Source organism: Chaetura pelagica, unplaced genomic scaffold, assembly GCF_000747805.2.
Source record: "Chaetura pelagica isolate M959 unplaced genomic scaffold, ChaPel_1.0 scaffold829, whole genome shotgun sequence".
Classification (NCBI taxonomy): domain Eukaryota; kingdom Metazoa; phylum Chordata; class Aves; order Apodiformes; family Apodidae; genus Chaetura; species Chaetura pelagica.
Genome location: NW_009954535.1, coordinates 703,079 through 724,150, shown reverse-complemented (window position 1 = coordinate 724,150; position 21,072 = coordinate 703,079). Strand labels below are relative to the sequence as shown.

At 49.8% G+C, this 21,072-nt stretch overlaps 1 protein-coding gene across 1 annotated transcript in view; it reads left to right on the top strand.

The window, feature by feature from the left end:
- The first annotated feature begins 15,719 nt into the window (after positions 1-15,719).
- AADAC (arylacetamide deacetylase) overlaps positions 15,720-21,072 on the top strand; it is a 6,763-nt gene continuing 1,410 nt past the window's right edge. Inside the window, exons 1-5 of the mRNA XM_010004738.1 lie at positions 15,720-15,857; positions 17,660-17,882; positions 19,067-19,136; positions 19,463-19,634; positions 20,707-21,068. Coding sequence (XP_010003040.1) covers positions 15,720-15,857; positions 17,660-17,882; positions 19,067-19,136; positions 19,463-19,634; positions 20,707-21,068 — 965 coding nt within the window. The remainder of the gene's footprint in view (positions 15,858-17,659; positions 17,883-19,066; positions 19,137-19,462; positions 19,635-20,706; positions 21,069-21,072) is intronic.

The following is a 21,072-nucleotide window of genomic DNA, read 5'->3' as shown; positions in this document are numbered from 1 at the left end:
CGAGGTCTCTGCTGGGAGCGGCGCGTCCTGCGGGGCCGGGGGGCAGGAAGGGAAGATGCGGGATGTAGAGGTGAGGGAGGCTGAGCGCGGGGCTGGGGGGGCCTGCCCGGGGGCTGCGAGGGAGGAACACCCCGAGCTAACCCCGGTTCTGCGCTCGCTGAGCCTGCAGGGGCCGTGGGGGCTGCGCAGCCCCAGGATGCTCCCCTGGGGGAGCTTCACCCACCTGAGCGGGCTTTTCTGGTGGAGCTGCACCTGCAGGCTCTGAGGCCGTGAGTGTGCAGCTGGGCACGGATCTGTGTCTGCTGCTGCTCCCCGTGACACTGCCCTGCTGCTGCTGCAGGGGTGCACGGTGCCTGCTGGGCTGCTCTCTGGGCTCCTGGGGCAAAGGGAGGTGAGGAATGATGAGCCTGCTCTGGGCTCTGCTGTGGGGTGTTGCAGTTCAACACGTAGCAGCAATGCTGACAGGTTGTTAGATTTCACATGTCTGTGTGCTGGTTTAAAATGGATCACCGTAGTGAACAGGTCATCTCTGTAACCCCCAGTAACCTCAGCAGAGGTGAGGGTGAAAAGTCTGTGCTTCTTGTATCGTGCTGCTGATCTGCTGATTAAAAGTAAATATGGGAACTTTGAATTAGTTCTATGCCCAAAGGTATTTCTGGGACAACTGGAACCTTATTTCAGTGGGGTGGCTCTGAGCTGTGGGTGCACTGGCAAGTGGATGGGTCTAGGTTCCTGGGGCTCAGGAAGAACTCATTTTTATAAGTTCATAAGAACTCATTTTTATCCCTGGAGTGAATTCCACTCCAATTCCATGAACCCAGAGTCCAATCTGACACGTCCAAAACCTTTACAGACTGATGTTCATAGTAGCATTTCCCTACCTGGGGAATATTTTTTGGAGGTTACCATTAGTTTGCCCAAGCCTGGTGTGCACTGGGGCCCTGCCCCTGGGAGGGTGGCTCTGTGGGAGCTGGTGCCACCAGCCCCACTTCCAGGAGGTTTGTTGGGCAAGGGTGCTCAGGGTTCCACCAGCCCTGCTGGGACAGCTGGCTGAGCTGCAGCCTGGCAATGAGTTGTGCCAGCTGGTGGTGTAGGTGGAACCAGGGATTTTTGTGTTGGTATCTGCATAAGGCAAGAGGGGACTGGTGGAGGACAGAGCTTTTCCTTGCTGGGTTCCTCAGTGGCTGATGTTTTCACTTGTTTTGGAAACGTGCTGTGTGTTTCAGACTTGGCTGCATGATTCTGCTGGTTTGTGTCAGAACAAAGTTGGTTTCAGTGACACTTCCATTGCTGAATGAATGTTGCAAGCTATTCCAAAACAGTTTTATTCCAGAAAAAACATCTCGTAGAGTATCAGACTGCTGTGCTAAAAGTCAAGGAGTCTGGTGCTTTCATACAGATCAAAATGCAATAAATCTGAATTTATTTGACCTGTGCCTTACTCCCATTTCTTGTCTCCCCATTGCTGTTGGCATAACCCTTAACACAAGCTCCTGGCCTTTGGTGTAGGACCAGCCTCTGGTGCTGTGGGGCTTCTTGGGCTGGGGCAGGAGGTGCCACAGGCTCCCCAGGACGCCTGGTGTGAGCAGAGATCCCCTGGTGAGAAGTCAGGCTCTGGGATTTGGGATCCTTTGTCTTGGGCCCAGCATAATCTGGTTTCATTTATTAGTTTTCTATTAGGGATGTGGGATAGAGACAGCACTTGGAAGTGGCTCAACAGCCACTAAAATAAATGTTCTTTTCTGTTTATTCCTTGGCTTGCACTCAGAAGTTAAAAGATGATGCATTAAGAATCTAAAACTTCATCTGTCTTCCTAAGTTTTTAATTGAATACAGCTCAAAACCAAAAGCACAACTTCCTTCCTTTGTTGCACTAGGAAAAAATACTGCCTTGAAGGAGCTGGCCACGTGTGGGAGGCACAGAGCGTGGCTTCCCTGGGCTCCAGGGCTGAGCAGGGCACCTCCAACAGCAGCACCTGGATGGTGTGTGGCAGGGACCCAGGCCCTGTGGCTCCTGGTGGCCTCTGCCTGTTGTTTCCCAAGCAAAGGGAGGGGATGGGCAGTGGCCGTTTTGTCTGGCCTGTAAGGAGGAGGCTGCAGGTAAAGGCATCACCTGTGCTCAGACAACCTGTGTCTTGGCTCAGGAGCTGGTTTGGAAGGGCTGACACCAGGACCTGAGAGGAAAACCCAGGGAGGTGTTGATGCTTCTCTTGGGTGAAGCTGCAGTGGATTCTGAGCACTGGCTGGGAGCTGCCTGCTAGGAGCTGGTGACTCTCTGGTAAGGGCTGGTAAATGTTCTCTTTCCACACCAGTCAGCTTAGCACTGTCATTTGTATAGAAAGAAAATTGTTGAATCAACCTGAAAGGAACCTGCCCCTGACTCTTTCAGCTGTTCCTAGCCCACATGCCCAGCAGCTCTGCCTAGAAACCCAAGCCATGTTTTTCTTATTTCTGCAACAACTTTTCCCTCTCATTTTCATGCTCTTCAGCATTTTTCTTGGTATGAAAAGAAAATGCCTTTTCCCCCCAGTGCTGTCTTAGGGCTAATGGTACTTGGATAATAAACGTGGATTAATTATTTCCAAAGCAATCTTAGCTCTGCAACATGATATAACATGGGCTCGTCTTGTAGTTATAAGCAGGAAACCTGTTGCCATCAACTGGTCTTCATCAAAAGGCCCAGATGCTGCTGCTCTGTCCTGCTGAGCTGTTCTGGCAGCCCAGAGCCAGTGTTAATTTCTGAAATGAAACAGTCATCCCTGGCTGAGGTTTAAACGATTTCCAGAATATTTATAAAATCCTGCTTATGTTCAAAGCACTTGAAAAAAACAAATCTGTAAATACCAGATCTACTTCAAGTAAATATTACATTTAGTCACAGAAGATTTTGATCATAATTTGCAAACATTTTGCACATTTTTCCTTTGTTTCATAAAGGAGAATAAAGGCACCAGTTACACATTGGAAACAGGGGGTATGTGGTTTCAAAGCAGCTTCAGTTCACTACTCTCTTGCCTGTCCTTTTGTGTGTTGGCACCCAGGGCTGTGCAGGGAGCAGCCCCAGTGACACTGGGGTCTGTCTCCTTTAGCAGAGACCGTGTCCCCTAGAGCAGCTGAGGATGGGAAGTCACCTACTCTGTGTTGTCAGCTGAGGAGAATGGATTCACCCCAGACTGTACCTGGCCAAAATCATCACTTTTCCAGCATTTGAACTAAAGCAGGCTTTCCTTTTCTTGAAAACACTTTCAAAATTCTGTTGTCACTGGAAGGAAAGAATGAAAAAAGAGGAAAACGTGGCTTTTTTTTAAAGGCTTGGTTCATTTCTGAATCCTTCCAAAATCCCATCCTGGAAAAACATTTTTCTGACAGAGGGATTAGCCAAGACCAGTCACTGTCTGAAAGGACTTAGCTGTAAATTCACATGCTCTTGGCTTCTCACTCGTTTATCTACTGTGTGTTGAGCAGATCACCCTTGGCTTTGCTGTGGATGTGTTTACAAGGGGAGGTCCAGAGTAGCTTCACTAGGATATCAGTTGTGAGAGCAAAATCAGACACCTTGGGCAAAGCTGTGGACTTCTGTGTCCCATCCATCCTCTGGCATAATTGCAAATAACATTGACAAAAGACCCAGCTTGGAATGCAAGCCCAGAGCAGAACCAAGCTCTAGGAGTTTGTTTAGCTGGGAGCTGCAGTGCTGGGGTTTGGCTTTGGGTGCTGGGGCAGAAGGAGCACCCTGGGGCTGGCAGAGCCCTGAGGGGCTGCAGCAGCTTCCTGCTCAGGTGAAAACTGAAGAGAATGTTCAGAAAGCTTGAAAAAGAAGTCAAATGTAGGGAGACGCTGGTTGGGAGAGGGGGTGAAATGGCTGTGGAACAGGCAGGGTCTTGCAGTATCTGCAGTCACACAGAAACACTTCTGGCTCTCACAACTTTTAGTTCTGTGTGGAAGTTTTTGAAGCTCATGAGATTATTTCACCTGGTGATAGTAACAATATTTTGACCCACAAAGGCTTTAACTGCTGCACTGAGGAGTGGCACCAACAGCATTTTGTTCACAAACAAAACTTGAATAATTATCTTCCAGAAATGCAAACCCAAAGTTAATAAACACTCCTGCAGGGGGCTGAGCCCTTGGCAGCCTGGTTCCCAGCCCCACAGGAGGCTCCTGCAGGGGTGGGGCAGCACGTCCCAATGTCCTGTGGAGCACAGTCACCTGTGTGTCCTCGGGGCTGCTGGGCCAGATCTGTGCTCTGGACACCTGTGGGTAAACTGGTCTTGCTGGTCAGAGCAGAAGAGGCAGCCCTGTGCCCCAGGACAGGACCAGCTGCCCTCCTTGGGCAGCACTGCATGGGGCAGCCCTGGCAGGAAGGTCAAGAGCACTTCTCTGTGCCTGCATTTCACTAACACCTAAAATGAGATGGAATTCCACAGCAGATAAGGTTCTCATCTGACTTTTGACAGAACTCCACTGCCAGCATGTCAGCAGGGCACAATGTTAGATCAAAATGTTGTGGTTTATTTGGATTTCGTAACGTAAACTGCTTGCAAATTCATGTAGTATCTTGATGACTACTTCACTGAAAAGTTATTACAAAACTTGCTTGGTTTAAAATAAAGCACCTGGATTTGAGCACAATTGTTTGCTCAACCCAAAGCTTCTTTTCTCTCACAGCTGGAAAATGGAGGGGAACTGCAGTAACCCATGGCTGGCTGGTGTTTGTGCCAAGCCCTGATGCTGCCTCTGCGGGAGGCAGGAGGGATGCAGCCATTCCTGCACCCGAGAGATGCTCTGCTTGTTCTAGCCCTTCCCTGCTATAAAAAGAATAAGAAGCATCTGGCAGAGAGACAAAAGAGATAGAATCTCTTAAATGCAGATGCATTGCAAAGCAGTGTTAAAAATATGGAGCTCATGTTTCCTTTGTTGTTGACACGTGTGACACTTTCCCTTCAGCTGAGCCTCTGCTCCACCAGACATCCTTCTGTGGATTTTCCCTTTCCCCTTGTAACTTTGACTCAAGTCTCCTAAAACAAAGTCAGTGCCAAGCTGCTTCTCTGCTCTTGCTGAAGACTCTTTCCTTCTGAATACTTGTAGAAAATACCTGGTTGGTTGAGTATGAGCTGGGATTCATTTCTAGGTAGCAATAAGGAAGGACAAAGAACCAAATTCTGATCCAGTGATGACACAGGTGAACTCCCCCTGGTTTCCAAGGATTCAGAACTGTCTGCAGAGGACTTAATTTTGCAAATCCAAGTGCCTCTGACAAACACATCTGGCTCCATTTGTAGGTGACCTTTTTTTTTTAATTCCAGCTCAGATGTTTCTGAGTGCTCTGTGTGGAGATGCTAAAGTGTCTGGATATACCTGAGGGTAAAATGAAATTAAATTTATCTAGCAAATGCCATGAGCACCAGTCAGCTGGAGGAGACTTGCAAAGGTCTCATACCCTTATCTGTGCCAGCTGTTTTCTCCTGACCATGGGAGGTTGCAGGCAAGGGCTGGCACCCCTACACGTGCTGCTTGGTGCCATGGGTGAAACTCAAATGGCATCCAGGTGTTTTTCATGGCACTTGCATCTATGGTGGGTTGAAACGCTCAGAGATGAGCCCCTGTGTTCTTTCCCATGGATAAGTGATTTCTGAAGCAAAACTAGTACTCTAATAGCAGTGGCATGTGCCTGTAACAAGCAGTGTCAAACATGTCTGGAGCCAGTGGCTGCCCTGGAGGTCTGGCAGGTGAGTGTTGGGCTGGTGTGAGGTGTTTGCCTAGACAGGGAGGTGATCTGCTTATTTAAAGACAGTAAAATGTTTCCTTATGGTTGCAAAGGGAACAGTAAACTCAGGAAAATGTACTTTCAGCAGCTGGAGTGTGGGAGTGATACAAGGCAGAGACACAGAAAAGCATCCAGATGTGTCTGCTCACTGGGTGCTGAGAAGCCTGGTGTGTTTTGTTCTAGGGAAGTGGCTGCTGCTCACTGTGCTGGGTATATGTGCTGTACTTCACAGATCTCAGCATCCATTTTGCAGGGCATATTGTGAGACTGGTGCTGATCCCTTGGTGCTAGAAATTAAACATGGGAAAAGATGAGGAAGGCAATGACTCCAAGTGTTTGCTGCAGAGACTTCAGGCTAATCCTAAAACAAAATTAAGACCTTCATGAAAAAAAGTGTATAAAGTGACTTTTCTGTTTGTCTAATAAATCACAGTGGAGAAGAGACAGTTCTGCAACAGGAAGGCTGGAGTGGGATGATTTATTGGCTCAGCTAAAGAAGCACAGATGGAGCCCAGGTCAGTGCTGGCAGCTTCAAAGCCCCGCGGTGGTGGGGCAGGGGGTCTGTGCCCGGCCAGGAGCCCTGCGGGCAGGGGCTGAGCCAGGGGCTTTCAGGGAAGCACAAATGGGGTTTTTAAAGCAACTTTTAGGGTCACTGGTATTTAAAATCATATAATTCTTGTTAGCAATAAAGTCATAAAGAGGTGAAATAAGTTTTAATACAGCATAGAGACTGGGCATTTACACAGGATCTGGCTCCAGGTGAGCTGTGAGGTTTCACTGAGAATGGCACTTGGGTTTATGCCTAAAAGCCCCTGCTCTGCTGGAGGGACCCAGGTGTCCATGCACATCTTGTAGGCTCTGCTCACACTCAGGGCTTCTGCAGTTTGATTTCCGTGGTGCCTCTGCAGTGCCTGGGGGTGGGTGACACTTCTCAGCAGCTCAGCAGAGCTCCTGGGTTTCATGGGTTCACTCTTCATTCCTGAGGTGGAATCAAATTCTGCTTTCAAAGCCTTCTTGTCTTACCCTGTGTATTGCTCGAGGAGGAGAGCATGTGTTTGTGCAGAGCTGAGCTCCAGAATAGCTGGTGAGGAGCTGCTGGGATGTAAAAAATATCTGATTTAATCTGCAGCCACCAGAGTGGTGTCCTGAATTGGACATGCAAGTACAAAGGCTTTTACCCTGGGAGCTCCACAAACCTGTTCCTTCAAACAGTGCGTGGTCAGCAGCTCTGCAGAGGGCTGGGGGGTGCTGAGCAGAGGGAATGGTTCAGCTACATTTCTGTTCTGAACTGGCTGGACAAATGAATGTGGAAATTTCCACGGGCTTTCTGGATGCACACACTGTTCCTCATTATTTTTCTATTCACCAGCATTATGAGCTGTAGTTTTATGTTAAACTGAAATCCTGCACAGAAGCATCAGTCAGCAGGGACTTCAAGAATGCTGAACGTAACATTTCAACTTGTTAAGCCATTGCACTGAAGTCAGACTCCTCTCATTTAGGCCTCCTCCCCTCTACTTCCCTAGGCATCTAACACTACTGGTTTTTCTGTGCTTTCCAGCCTTTTCCCCCTGTTGCACATGCACTGTAAAGTGAGAGGCAACTGCTCTGTTTTATCCGGGTGTATCACCAATGTGCTTTTCAAATACCTGATTCCTGACTGTCTCCAAACTGCACTTCATTCCAAGTGCTGCAAGGGGGGGGCACATCTGCAGCCATGCTTGGGCAACTGGACTCAGCCGAAGGAAGAATTTCCACCCCTAACCCCCCTGTTTACACACCTCAGGAGCTCATTCTGGGGGTTACAGGAATGCAGCATGTGATTTGCATCAGTTGTAAACCCCACCTCGTGCTTTACGAAGGTGCTGGTCTTGCCACTGGTTTCAAACCTGTCTAACTGGGGTTCTACAGAAACAGAACAATGAGATGATGTAGGTGTTGATGGAGATCATCTGTGCTAGTCTTGTAGGAAAGGTGAGACTTTTGTTTTCCTGCTGGTGTCCTTATTTTCCTGTTAAATCTTCAGCTGCACTCTGTGTGAGGTCCTTACTGCCTTCATTCTTGCAATCAGAAGCTGCAGGTTCAGCTGGAGTGGTGGCCAGGCAGCCTGCTCATCCCTCTGGGGTCACACTTGGAGCTGGGGCAGAACAATTGCCTGGTGCAGGCAGCTCCTCAGCCAGCCTGAGGAACCAGCACTTTACATGGCACTGAGAGGTGACCCTGCTGCTTCAGTTTGCAAGAAAGATGTGCTTTTTCTCTTGTGCACTGCACCCTCCTCTCTTCCCCCCATGGCTTTTGGGAATGCAAACCTACCGTATGAACGTCCTTCTCTCTGTTGAAGGGGGTTATTAACCTAGAGTTGCAATGGACCAGCCACATTCTCAGCGGGTAATTGTGTCTCCCAGTAACATGACAGGACTCCTGCCCATCTGGGCTTGGGAGCTGCTTGTCTGGCTGAGCTCTCTGAGGAGACCTGAACCACTGCTGTGACCCCGGCAGCTCTGACACACCTGCCCTCGGTCTGTGCTGCGGTGCTGGCTCAGGGCTGCTGGGCACACTGGCCATTCACTGCAGGCTGCTGTCATTATTGGCCACTTGGCTTCTGGAAGTGGCTGCCAGCAGAGCACCCTGCAGCTCGGTGCTTCCACACAGGCTCTGGGAGCACCTCTAGAATAAACCTGTCTGGGCAGCTGGAGCCAGAACTTGTGTTTCTGGCCAGAAGGAATTCAGTCTGTGGAAAAAACAACTAAAGTTTCAGGTTGTGGCAGGGTTAGAGCAGGGATGACAGTAAAAAATTCTGCTTGTGGCAGGATTAAAGAAGGGATGAAGTTTCTCAGGAACTCAGTTTCCACTTAAAACCAGACTGTGACCATTTTTATATTGGCCTCTTTGTGGCTTGAAGTAAAACTCTTCCTGAGGTTGATTTTTCTGGCTTATTTTATAGAAGCCAAATTCTCTGGAATGCACTTTAAAATTTTTAAAAATACCTTTCTTTTTTTTTCTTGTGTAAAGTTGCATTTTATTAGTTAAAGTGCAGACAGTATTTTTATTTCAAAATGTGGTGTATTTTGTATCACTCAGAACTACTCTATATTTAGAGTCAATCCCCCTGGACATTAAGCCTGGCAGTTGTGTGTTACTTGTTGGGGTGAAGCCCCTCCTGCTGAGGGCCAGCTGTGGCCCAGGGCCCACCCTGGGGACACTTCCCACTCACTCCTCTGGAAGCTGGAAGAAGCCCCAGACCAACACCCAGAAGGCAGGTTTCCAAGGAGCCCTTTTTTCCCAGGACATGGTTGAGCACCCAGGGCTGCTGTGCCCTTCGGGAAGGGGGTGCTATTGTTAGAAATGAAATGTAGTGTTGATTTTGCCTTCTAGTGTTAGAAACATAGTGTCAGGTTTGGTATATATATATATCTATATCTATCTATCTGTCTATCTATCTATATCTCCTAGTGTTAGCAATATATAGTTTGTTTGAGATAAGTGAGATATCTGCACATTCTAAGGACACCAGGAGTGTGGCACTTCATGTCTTCCATGGCAGTGTTACCAGGAGCTTGGCCAAGGACACCAGCCTGTGGTGAGCTGAGACATGAAAAGCTGATTGCTAATCACTGATTATTTAAAGAGAAGGGTTGTGGATCTTTGCTCTTTGACACGGCTCACCCTCTGAGACTCTTCCTGGGAGGGTTTTGTCCGTCCTTCTGGCCAGGCCTTTGCCAAATCCCAGCAGTCTTTTCAGGCCTGTTGGTGTTCCAAGTACTTTTCTCAGCTGTGTTATTTCTTGGTGCTGGCTGTGGATTCACCTGCAGCATGTTTGATGTTTTCACACCTGAGGAACCTCCGGGATGCACTTTCCCCAAACACTTGTGAGTGACTGAGCCTGGAGCCCCAACTTGTGCCAGGGAGCAAACCCTGCACACCCCTGTCCTCATCCTCCAGTGGCCAGCAGAGTCCTGGAGCTCTTTAACATTTAGAGAAGTGGTCTGAGAGTCATTTGCTTCACTTGCACTGTTATTATTAGGCTCAGAAATTATTTTTTTAAGGCTTCAGCAAATTGCAGCTGTTGATGGGTTTCTCTTGGTGCCACCCAGTGGCAGGGGGCCTGATTGTGCTGTACCCAGCACACTGAGCTGCAGGGACCTGCTGGCATTATTGCCCTTGCAAAAATACGTGGAAGTTGTTTCAGCTTTGGGGTGAGAATCTTGAGGCCTTTGCTGGCACTGGTGCAGAAGCTCTGCAGCAGCACTGGGGGCACTGGGGGTGTTGTAAAGCAACTGGCTGTAACTAACCTTCAGTTGCTAAACACTAACATTTGGTTATTGCAAATCCACGTCCTTAATACTCGATTAAAGTACTCGAAATTGCAACATTACTCAGAGTTATTTTGAGGCTAAACCCTGTGTGTTCTCCCAGAACACTGACTTAGTGACAACGAGCAGTTCCCATTGGAAACAGATGTTACTCAGGCCAGAGTGTGGTCTGAAGGTGCCATAGGGAGATCATCCTGGTTATCCTTTGGAAAAGGCAGGTTGGCTACAAATGGGCTGTCAAACTACAGCGTAGTGTGAATCTCTTCAAATTCCTTATGCTCAGTGAGCAGTGAAACAGGAATAAAGTAAGAACAACCCCCCTATTTATAAGGATTTACAGAAGGAATATCTAAATGTGCTTATTTTTTTCAGACTTAAGGAAGATGTAATATTCCTGTTAACTGTGTTGCTTCGTAGTGAAAGTTCTGGCTACACAGTTTCAATAGTTGCAGCTCTGGAAGGAATCAAATGTGAAAGGAGAGCTCTGAGGAATCCTAGAGTTCAGCCTGTGGGAAATTGTTGCCGCTTCAAAATAAGAATGAAGGAGCAGCCCTCACCTGTAACTCCCCGTTTCCCCGGCCTCAGCAGGGGCTGCACTTCAGGGCAAACCACAGCTCAGCAGCCCCAGGGTCCTGCTGGCAGCCCCAGGGTCCTGCTGGCAGCCCCAGGGCTGGAGCTCTTCACACCAGCTCTGCTTCCCCAGCAGCTCTTGCTGCACGATTCAGCGTGATGAGTGAGCATCAGCCGGTTTGCTCTGAACAACTGGCCAGCATTTCCTGGTCATTTTGGTTTATTCAAGCCTCTCTGGCCTGGACTTGGCTGAGCTCTCCCACGCTGCTCAGCTGTGGCCCAGCCAGCTGCTGGGAGCAGAGAGCAGGCTGGGCTGGCTGGGAGCAGAGCAGCAGATGGGGAGCAGAGGGAACCTGTGCCCAGACAGGAGCCTTTCAGATCCTACTTTTAAACAAGTTTTCTGCTTAGCCAAATGAATTGTTCTGTTTGTAACAAACGGAGAGAATGTAACTAGAATGTTAGTGTGGGATTGGCTTTAAAAATGCATTTTTTTTGGGGGGGGAGAATAGCATTTCACAGTGATCATCTCGGTGGAGACGTGAAGAAGAATCTTTAGAGTTGCCAGCTCCGTGGGTGCCTGGTGGATGTGGTGTCTGTGGGACCACAGAGGCTGCTGAAGGAAGGGGTTCACTCTGACCTTGGGCTGCAGAACCAAACACTGGATCACAGACATGCTGAACTGTTACCTCAGGTAATGTGAGCTGTGTTTTCAAATAGCTCTTTCTGTAGGTGCTGCATGTGATGCAGAGAGGTAAGTAAAGGAGCTTCTTTTGGCACCATAGCTACATAGTGTCTTTATTTTTAAATCTGCTGGAGGAATAAATGGGAACTATTTCTGCTGCATGTTTCCTGCTGCTCAGAGGTTTCCTGGTCTGTAGATACAAACAATCTGTAAACAGTTTCATACCATTATTACTTCCTTGTCAATGAAATTCCTAATACTACTGTGCTTATTTTAATAATTATTAAACCCAATATAAATTATTATTTTCTGGTAGTCCTATTCATTGTGGCTGTAGCTACTTCATTAACAACATTAGAGATGCTCTCCTGCATGTTGAAAAATCCCCCTCCTTGTCTTCCCTTTTTTCCTGATTTTGGAGGAAGGCAGTGGGGGCAGTGAGAGCGACGTGTCCTGGAGCTGTGCAGCACTGGCTGCCTTCCACAGCTGGTTGGGGAAGTGCTGGGATGTTCCTGGAGGAGCTGGAGGGGAGCCCTGGCAGGACAGCCTGTCTCTGGCAGCTGGGGCTGCCTGCAGTCCCTGCCAGGGATCAGCCCCGTGGGCTCCACAGCCCCTCTGACCCCCTGGGCCTGTGGGGGTCAGGGTGACCCTGAGTTTCCCTCTCTGAATTCATAGGCTACAACTGCAGGAGGGAGCCTGCAGCCACCTGATGTGGCCTCATGCACAGGGCAGGGTGAAAGAGCTGCCCAGATCAAAGGTCTTGCTGGGTATCTGTGATAGGACAAGGGGTGATGGTTTTAAACTGAGAGAGGGGAGATTTAGGTTAGGTACTAGGAAGGAATTCTTTACCCTAAGGGTGGTGAGGAACTGGAATGGGTTGCCCAGGGAGGTTGTTGATGCCCCATCCCTGGAGGTTTTTAAGGCCAGGTTGGATGAGGTTTTGTTCATGGCAGAGGGGTTGGAACTTGATGATGTTTAAGGTCCCTTCCAACCTTAATGATGCTGTGATGATCTGGAGCAGCAGGACTCGGCCCCTGCACCCCAGAGCAAACGGGAACTCTAGATGCTTTTGTAGCCACTCTTCGAAACACTCTGTTTCTTTCCATACATAAAGTAACTGATTTCTGGCTCCTGTGATGCTTTTTCCCCATCTGCTATTGCAGCCAGATGCCAGTGCCTGTACCTGGACAGCCTTTGCTGCATGCTCCTGTGTTGGGTGGGAGGGGTGGCTGTGGCAGGGGCGGTGCTGCCCCTCAGGGGGGTCTCCAGCCCCGCACTGCTCTGGATCATTTAGTAGGTGTTGATCAGAGGTTTTAAAGGACAGAAGAGGAAATATTTTTGCAGCTTGCTCCAAGGCTCTGGCTCGTCTCCCGGCTGCTTTCTGCCCTTCCCCTCCCGGGAGCCCCGGGTGGCAGCGGCAGCTGCGGGGGGGCAGGAGCGGCTCTGGCAGCCGGGACTCAGCAGCGGGACTTCTGCAGGGCTGTGCTGCCTCCCCGTGGCTCTCGAGTTTAGTCCCTAAAACGCTGCCCGTGGAATGAACAGACCACCTCGGTGCACAGCGTAACGAACTAGAGGATTTCTGTTCTTCCTGCTGTCCCCACACGATGCCTGTGGCAGGTACCTGGGGCACCTGGCCTGGCCCTGCTGGAGCTGGGGACACGTTTGGGCCCTGCTGAGCTGCTGCCACCACCTCTCCTTGAGGCTGGAGCTGGGATTTCCCACATCCCACTTTCATTTCTTCTCCAGAGACAGACCCTTTTGACAACAGCAGCCTTAGGTGTGGGTAAGAGGGCTGTACCACAGCCTCTGATCATTGGTTTGCTCAGGTCTCTGGTGTGTGCTGTGTCACTAGGAAGGGCTGTGTCACACCCAGGCTATACTCACTTATTTCCCATTTAGACTAGACAATACATCTGTTGCTGGACAGCCATGCAAATGCTTTCTGCTTTTATCTACTGGTATGTTTTTCTAAAACAAGGAGTTTCCTAGGGATCTGTTTGACCAGAGCTTGGTTGGCCTGGATGCTGCTTTGCCAGTAAAGCTGTGAGCACAGCCAGCAGGGATGCAGTGGGAGTGGGGTGAAGAAAGGGGTGTTGCTGTTACAGACACGTATCAGTTACAAGCCTACATGTTTCTTCCTACAAAAACACATCTGGAAAATTTGATCTGCTGTAGCAATATTCATTTTTGGCAGGGCTGATTTTACTGAGGTAGCAGGTTGGTGTCTGATGGAGCCTGTGTGAGTGTCCCCACTCTGTGCCACACACAGTGACAGGCAGCCCTGACCACACATGTCTGTGACACAGCCCACGTGCAGGGATGTGGCTCTGGGCATCCAGCTGCTCCTTCTCCCATTGCAGCCTTAGCCCTGGCCTTGAGTCTGTTGCTGTTTGCAGGGAAGTTTTTCCATCCTTATTTTCTGAAACACCAGTAGCTTGGAATAAGTGAGAATGCTGAAGGCAGGCAGGGGGCACAGGGCATGGCCTTGTGGGGACACTGTGTACAGGGAGAGCAGCACAAGGAGGTTGGTTTGCTTTGGGAATAGCGAGGGGCAGGAGGTTCCAGGACACTCCAGCAACCTGCAGTGGCAGCAGTGTGGGGGCTCTGTGGTGGGATGTAGCACCGAGGGTAGTTGCTGGATGGGCTTGCTCTGGATTTTCATGTGCACGTTTCATTTGGAACCCCATTCCCCCAGCTTGAGAGGGGCCTTGTGCTGTCTCAGCTGGTCCTTTCTGCTGACAGGGCTCTAAAAAATAGCCACGATATGGGCGCTTCCCTCTTGAAGCTGGTGCTTTAGGATTGCCTTAAATGATGACTTCAAGCTGTGACTTGGGGTGGGTTCACTGGAGGACAGGAGGGCTGGCTCTGAGAGATCAGTAGATGCTGGTGTCTGAAGATAAACACTGTGAGCTCTTGCCTAAGCCAAGGGTGAACTTGGGCAAGAACAGGGCACAGAGCATGTTGGAAGAGCACAGCCCTGCTTCAGCTGGACATTGGTGTGGGAGAGGGTTAAACATTCCTCAAGTACAGCAAAATAAGACCCAAAATAAGTGTGTGTGTGTGTGTGTTAGGCAGAGCAAGTGTGTCTGGGGAGCTCAGAGGGGCTTCTGGGGAGGGTCAGGGAGCACAGGGCTTTGTCCCCAGCCCTTCCCTGCCTGGGCTTGTCCTTTCCCTGTTGCCTGAAATTCTGCTCCTTTACCCACATTTTGTCTTTCAGCCTCTGAAACTACCCCTGAGAGAAACTTGTGATCTGAGCTGCAGCAAGGAGAAGGGAGTGACCCATCCCAGCCTGAGGAGGGAGGGCATGGCTGGATTTCTAAAGTACCTTCACATTTTGGAAGTGCCCAGCATGGTAGCAAAGAAAATATTTGCTAGGTTGACTAAAGCTGCCTCCTCTCTGTGTTTGGGCTGGTGGAACACAGGTCAGTGTTCAGTCTTTGTGCTGTCTGGTCCTCCAAAGGCTGCTCCACACCTGAGGGCTGCTTGTTGTGAGAGAACAAGTGGGGCTGCTGTGTCTCACCTGGTAACACTCCAGCAGGAGAAATCACACTTAGACTGCACTTTTTACTTTTTCAATTTATCTCTGCAGCAGGGCTCTTGGTGCTGCAGCTGTTCTTGTTACCCCCTGTGTGTGCCTGTGCTCCCAGTGTTTCCTTAGTGGAATTATTACCTGGGTCTGAGCCCACACTGTGTGGCAGTGGCTGCCTCTGGGAGATGGATACAAACCTCTTCATCCAGAGAAAAGCAACAGTTAAATCTGGTCTTTCAAAAATTAACCAGAAGCTCTACAAAAGATTGAAGTTCTTTTCTGCCCAACTGGTGATTGTGCAACTGGTTTGGTGTGTTAGTACAGGAGCTGGGGTGGGGTTTTGCCAACACAGGTTGGCCTGTTACTGCCTGAGAAAGGCCAGTGGGCTCCATGCAGCTGTCCCCTGGTCCTGGCTGGTGGCTCTGCACCCTGGGCCATGGCTGACCAGAGGAGCTCCAGCTCTGGAATATGCAGTTACAGCTTTTTGCATTCCACTGTCACTTTGCAGCAGACCCTTGGTTCTTAGGGCACATTCTATTCCTTATTCTCCAGGGGCCCTGAGCCCTCCTGCTGGCTGTTGTTGCAGAGAGCAGGAAAAGGGGTGATGGTGGGATGAAGGTGGGAGCTGTGATATTAGATCTGGGGTTGAAGTGCTGGCTCGGCTGGCCCTGAGCACCTTGCTGCATAAACAAGTTTTCTTGGGAGGTGCCTGGTGGAGTAACCTCTGTCCTGGGAGATCAGCCCAGAAATCACTGCCTGGCTGGGACCCAAGGAAAACATGGGATTAACTTTACCCTGCGTGTGCTGGGGCGGAGCTGCCGGGAGCGGGTCGGGCAGTGCGGGGCAGCCGGGACCGCGATGGGAGCCAAGCTGCTCTGCCTCTGCCTCGCCTCTGCCCTCCTTGCCTACTACCTCTACAGCCCCCTCCCCGAGGACATCGATGAGCCCTGGAAAGTGATGCTTCTGGATGCTGCGCTCCGGACCGCGGGGCACCTGGTGAGCTGGGGAGGGGCAGTGGGGATGGTCGGGGGCCTGTGGCTGAGAGAGACACAGCGAGGCCTCATGTCACACCTCCCTGTGGAACAGACTCGGGGTTACATTCCAAGTGGTGGCTGGAATGAACAGTAAACTCACTGTAACTGACTATAAAGAAACTTAGAAAGTATTTAGTTGTGCAGTCTTGAGAAAGCACTGCTCAGAGCATGGGAATGTGCTGTGCAATGGGCCAGGGCAGGTAAGGGCACGCCAGGTGGGGCTGCAGCCTCTGTTACCCTGCAGCTGAAATGTGGCTCTTCCCATTCCTCCAGTTTCTCAGATCCCGTGTTCCAAGTTTCTTTGGAACCTACATATCAAGCTTTCCACAGGACCTGCTTATTGTCCTTCCTTGGAAGTGTTGCATTGAGCAGCAGGGAAAGGAAAACCAGTGTACTTCTTAAAAACTACTAGTTTTTGTGGTTTCATAGGAATCTACTGACAGAATGAGCCTAAAAATTACACAGAGCCGATCACAGGGCTGATAGTACTAGAGCATGTAGAAATTAACTGCTCTCTCTATATAAAACTTTGCTTTTAACACCTCTGTAGCCTTGCCTGCCAAAGCCCAGTCCCTAGCTCAGCAGCACAGAACTGTTTTGCAATCCAGACAGGCAGTGGTGTTACACCCCACCAGCAGTTCCAGGGCAGTGTCCACGGACAACCTGGTCCTTGCATCTTCCCATGCTGGTTTTATAGCTGTTATACCCCTGGCTTCTGCCTCATTGCACTCGTGTTTGCCAGCCACTTCAAACACACTGTGTGGAAAAGGGGACTGACGCTGCTGCTGGCAGACCCTCCTGGCCAGGAGGGTCTTCTCTTCAAGCCTCCAAGAAAGCCCTGGCTGCCATGACATGGAGCTGTTGGACTGAGACAGCCTGGAGAAGAGAAGGCTCCAGGGAACCCTTAGAGCACCTTCCAGTGCCTGAAGGAGTTTATAAGAAAAATGGAACAGACTTTTTAGCAGGCCCTGTAGTGACAGGACAAGGGGTGATGGTTTTGTACCAGAAGAGGGGAGATTTAGACTAGATATACCGAAGAAATATTTTACAGTGAGGGTGGTGAGACACTGGCCCAGGTTGCCCAGAGAGGTGGTACCCCATTCCTGGCAACATTCCAGGTCAGGTTGGATGGGGTCTGAGTGACCTGATCTGGTTGAAGATGTCCCTGCTCACTGCAGAGGGTTGCACTAGGTGGTCTCTTAAGGCCCTTTCCAGGCCAAACCATTCAGTGATTCTGTCACTCTCTATCCTTGTATTTGTGCCACCAATGTCCTTGGCATCCTGAAAGACCTGGCTGCCTTTGCTTCTGGAGCTCACCACAGCAGCAGCTGTTTCTCGGTTTTGAGGGAAGTGTCTGAAAAAACAAGGCAGTCTGGCTCACTGAGCAGACCCTCCTGTTGGGGATCAGAAGCTTTCAGCTGTCCCTGCTTTATTTCACATTCTCTGTTGTGCCCTTGTTATCCTCCATGCCTGTGTTTCCAGTCACTGTCTTAGCAGTGACAAGTGGTGGTGACCCCTGGGCTGCCCTCCAGCCACCACTGCTGAGCTTCCCATGGAGGTGATGGAGATCAGGGAGTTGAACAGCTCAGGCTGGACAGTGTGATAGTGCCAGGGAGTAACTTCTCCCAGTCAGCAGCATTTGGCTTCGACTTCTACAGCAATTGGACTGACTTGTACAGAGGATCAAAAGGCTCAATGAAAACTTCATCTGGGAGCAGCTGAGGCTGTGTTTCAAGTCCTGCTTTTCTTTGGCTTGGGCTTTAGGCAGAGGTTGTTGACAAGCTGGGGCTGATGGACTACATGGAGTTTCTGATGCTGCTCCATTCTGCTGATTATGTCCCACCCACATCCGATGAGAACGTCACTGTGAGGGACACGGAGCTCAGCAACGTCCCCGTGCGCCTCTACCTGCCCAGAAAGCCATCTGATGGGCTGAGAAGGGCAGTGCTCTACTTCCATGGTGGAGGATGGTGCGTGGGACATGCAGGTGAGTTCTTCTGTCGGTACCTGGGATCTGTGCAGAAGATCTCAATGGCCTGTGTTGTGTGTTGCCTTTTGGTTTACGGAAGGTGATGGAACTGGTGTTGCACCAGTATGGGAGAAGCTGGTCAGTGTATCTTGAAGTGGAGGACGAAGGGTCTGGTTCAGGGCTCTGCTTCTCTTGTGTATTATCTGCAGCCCTGGCTGGGTTATGTGGGGTCAGCAGGGGAAAAGGACAAAATCGAGTGTCTGAATAAGGGAAATAACATCCATGTAGGGGTAGAAATCAAATGGAGATGCAGAGACTGAGGGTTCCTTGCTTCCCAGAAGCTTGACTCTCAGATGCTTCCGCATACCTCTTGCTTGGGGAAGGGCAGGAGGTATTTACTGTCCCCTGAAATCTATTTTGGGGAGTTTTGCCATATCAGAAGTCATCTATAACTGTATCTTTATTTCTCATAAGCATGGTCCCAAAAGGGCAAGTGTGTGTCTTTAGTTCTGTCACAGTTGTGCTCTTAGTGCTCAGCTGAAGCTGTGTCCTTCCATGTCATGCCCAGAAGCTTTCTAGAGCACTGTGGTTCTGTGCTTCTGCTAGTTCATTTTTGTGGCAGTGATTCCTCTTCCCTCCCAGACGTGTTCCCCTCTTGGGCACATTCTCTTTGTCCTCCAGTGCTTACATAAATGGACAGAGTGATCATGTGGGCCACCACCTGAACTGGCATTGGAGGTGCAGTAGATATGGCTGGAGTGACCAGCAACCAACTTATAGCTCAGGTGTAGTTGTAGGGCTGCTTGTTTCAGGGAGAACGAGTCATAATGTTTTCCAGGCAAACTCTTCAGTTTCAGTGTGGAGGTGTCTGTGTAGCTGAGGGCTTCATCCAGCCCCTGCTGTGCTTCTGGCTTGTTATTCTCTGCCATGAAAGCTGAGCCTCCAGGACTTTTTTGTGTAGTGCTCAGAGGTGTAAATAATGTACTTTTCACCCTTTGGGGTAACCTTCAAGTGACAGTGGGATCACACCTCCCAGCCTGTGTGTCTGGGTAAAGCAGCGTGTGTGGGAGCGTCGGGCTGCTGCAGAGCAAGGGCTGGGGGGAGGTTTGGAAAGTCCCCTGGGAGCTCCTGTGGAGAGGAACATGCTGTGTGTCCCTTCTGTGTGTGCTGTGACGTGTCCTCGGGGATTCCTGTCATTGCAGGCTTGCAGTCCTACGACCAGATGAGCAGGTGGACTTCAAACAGGTTGAACGCCGTCGTAGTGTCAGTCAAGTAAGAGATTGTCCTTCTGCATGGGATGAGGGTTGGGGATCAACTCAGCTTGTCTTGGATGTTTTGACCACGTGCTTTCCTGCTAGCTTTGAGTGTTTATAAATGAAAAGTCTCAGGGTTGCAGGGGTGAATTGTGGGTGGTTGTTTTGGATAATGCTTTATGAAGTTGGGTGTGTAACAAAAATACCGGATCCTCCAGGATAAATAGTTCCCATTTCTCTGGGCACAGAAAATAATAACCACTCACTAGCTAGGGCAGAAGCCAGCAGCCAGCCTTCCTCTTTAGAGCCCGCAGGAGGTAACCCCCTTGTGCTTGCCCCCACCAGTTACAGGCTGGCACCTCAGCACCGTTTCCCCACTCAGTTTGAGGATGTGTACGCAGTGACCAAGTTCTTCCTCCAGAGAAGTGTCCTTGCCCAGTACGGGGTGGACCCCGACCGGGTCTGTGTTGCAGGAGACAGTGCAGGTGGCAACTTGGCTGCAGCTGTGGCACAACAGGTAAAAAACCACAACCTTTTTTTGCTAGCTAGGAGCTGTTTTGTTTTGTTTTGTTGTGGTGGTTTTTGTCATTTCGTGAACTCTTGTGAGAGATTGCAAAGCCCCTCTGCCCAAAGCCTGCACGGCTCCAAAAGGTCTCTTGTGGTGGGTGCACATGGGATGCCATGCAGGACTGTCCACGGGGGCTCTGAGCTTCCACACCAGCTCACCTGAGCCATTCAATGGCACCAAAGTGGCTGTGGTGTCCTCCAGACGTTTACACCTTGAAGAAGACACTCTGCCCTAGAATTAGGGCTTATCACTTGGTCTTCAGGCCCATTTTGACTGGTTTAGGTATGTTGTTTGAAAAGGGAATTTTAGCAGTTTGAATTACATAGATGTAAGTAGCAGCAAAAAGGACAAAACATTGAAGTGTCATTGGATCCCACCCTTTGAAAAGCTGCCGCTGGGTCTGGGAAATAGGGCGACTTTGGTGCTCTCAAAGTGATTTGGATTGTAATGAATCTCACTTGGAGGGGCTGGGAATTTGCTGCAGACACTGAAGGCAGAAGATGAGTGACAAGGTGGAAATGTTAGTGCAGAGGGGGAAAGGCTGATACACAGAAAATGTCAGTGATTCATCATGTTTTATTTCCTCTCATGTCTAAAATGCAGAGAATTGTAGGTGTTTGAGTTCTAATGCCTCAGGAGTAAAAAACCCAGCAGATGGCAAAGATCCAAACTGTGTGAAATGATTAGAGGAGTTCCAGAAACCTGCAGGCTTTAGGCTATAAGAACAGAAACTTTCTATAGTCAGCAAAAGCATTTGTTACTGTTTGGGAAAGCATCAATGCTTCAGAAAGAATATTTCCCAAATATTGTTACCCTTCAATCTGAGAAAGAAAATGAAATCATGTCTGATGTTTGGCAGTTGATAATGTGAATTTATAATTTCTTTAATCTGTCCTGGTTTTGTTGATAATCTTATCTTTCTTATGTTTTAAAATTGTGTGTTAATTCCTTAAAGATCTTCTGTCGGTGTAGGAGAAGAAACACTTTTTATCTGACTCCTTGTAACTGTTCGATTCTGCAGCTATTGGAGGACCCCGAAGTTGAAACTAATCTCAAAGCCCAAGCTTTGATTTACCCTGCTCTCCAAACCCTGGACCTAAATTCGCCCTCTTACCAAGACAACGCCAACAAGCCCGTTCTCTCCCGGCACCTCATGGTCAGGTTCTGGAGCGAGTACTTCACCGGGGACCCGTCTCTGCGGGAAGCGATGGGCGCCAACCGGCACGTCCCGCCGGGATCCAGCCACTTGTTCCAGTTGGTGAACTGGAGCGCCCTGCTGCCCGCCGAGCTCTGGGGTCACCACGTCTACCGGGCTCCTGTGCCGGGCAGCTCGGAGCTGGGGCAGCGGTTCCCGGGGTTCCTGGACGTGCGGGCGGCCCCGCTGCTG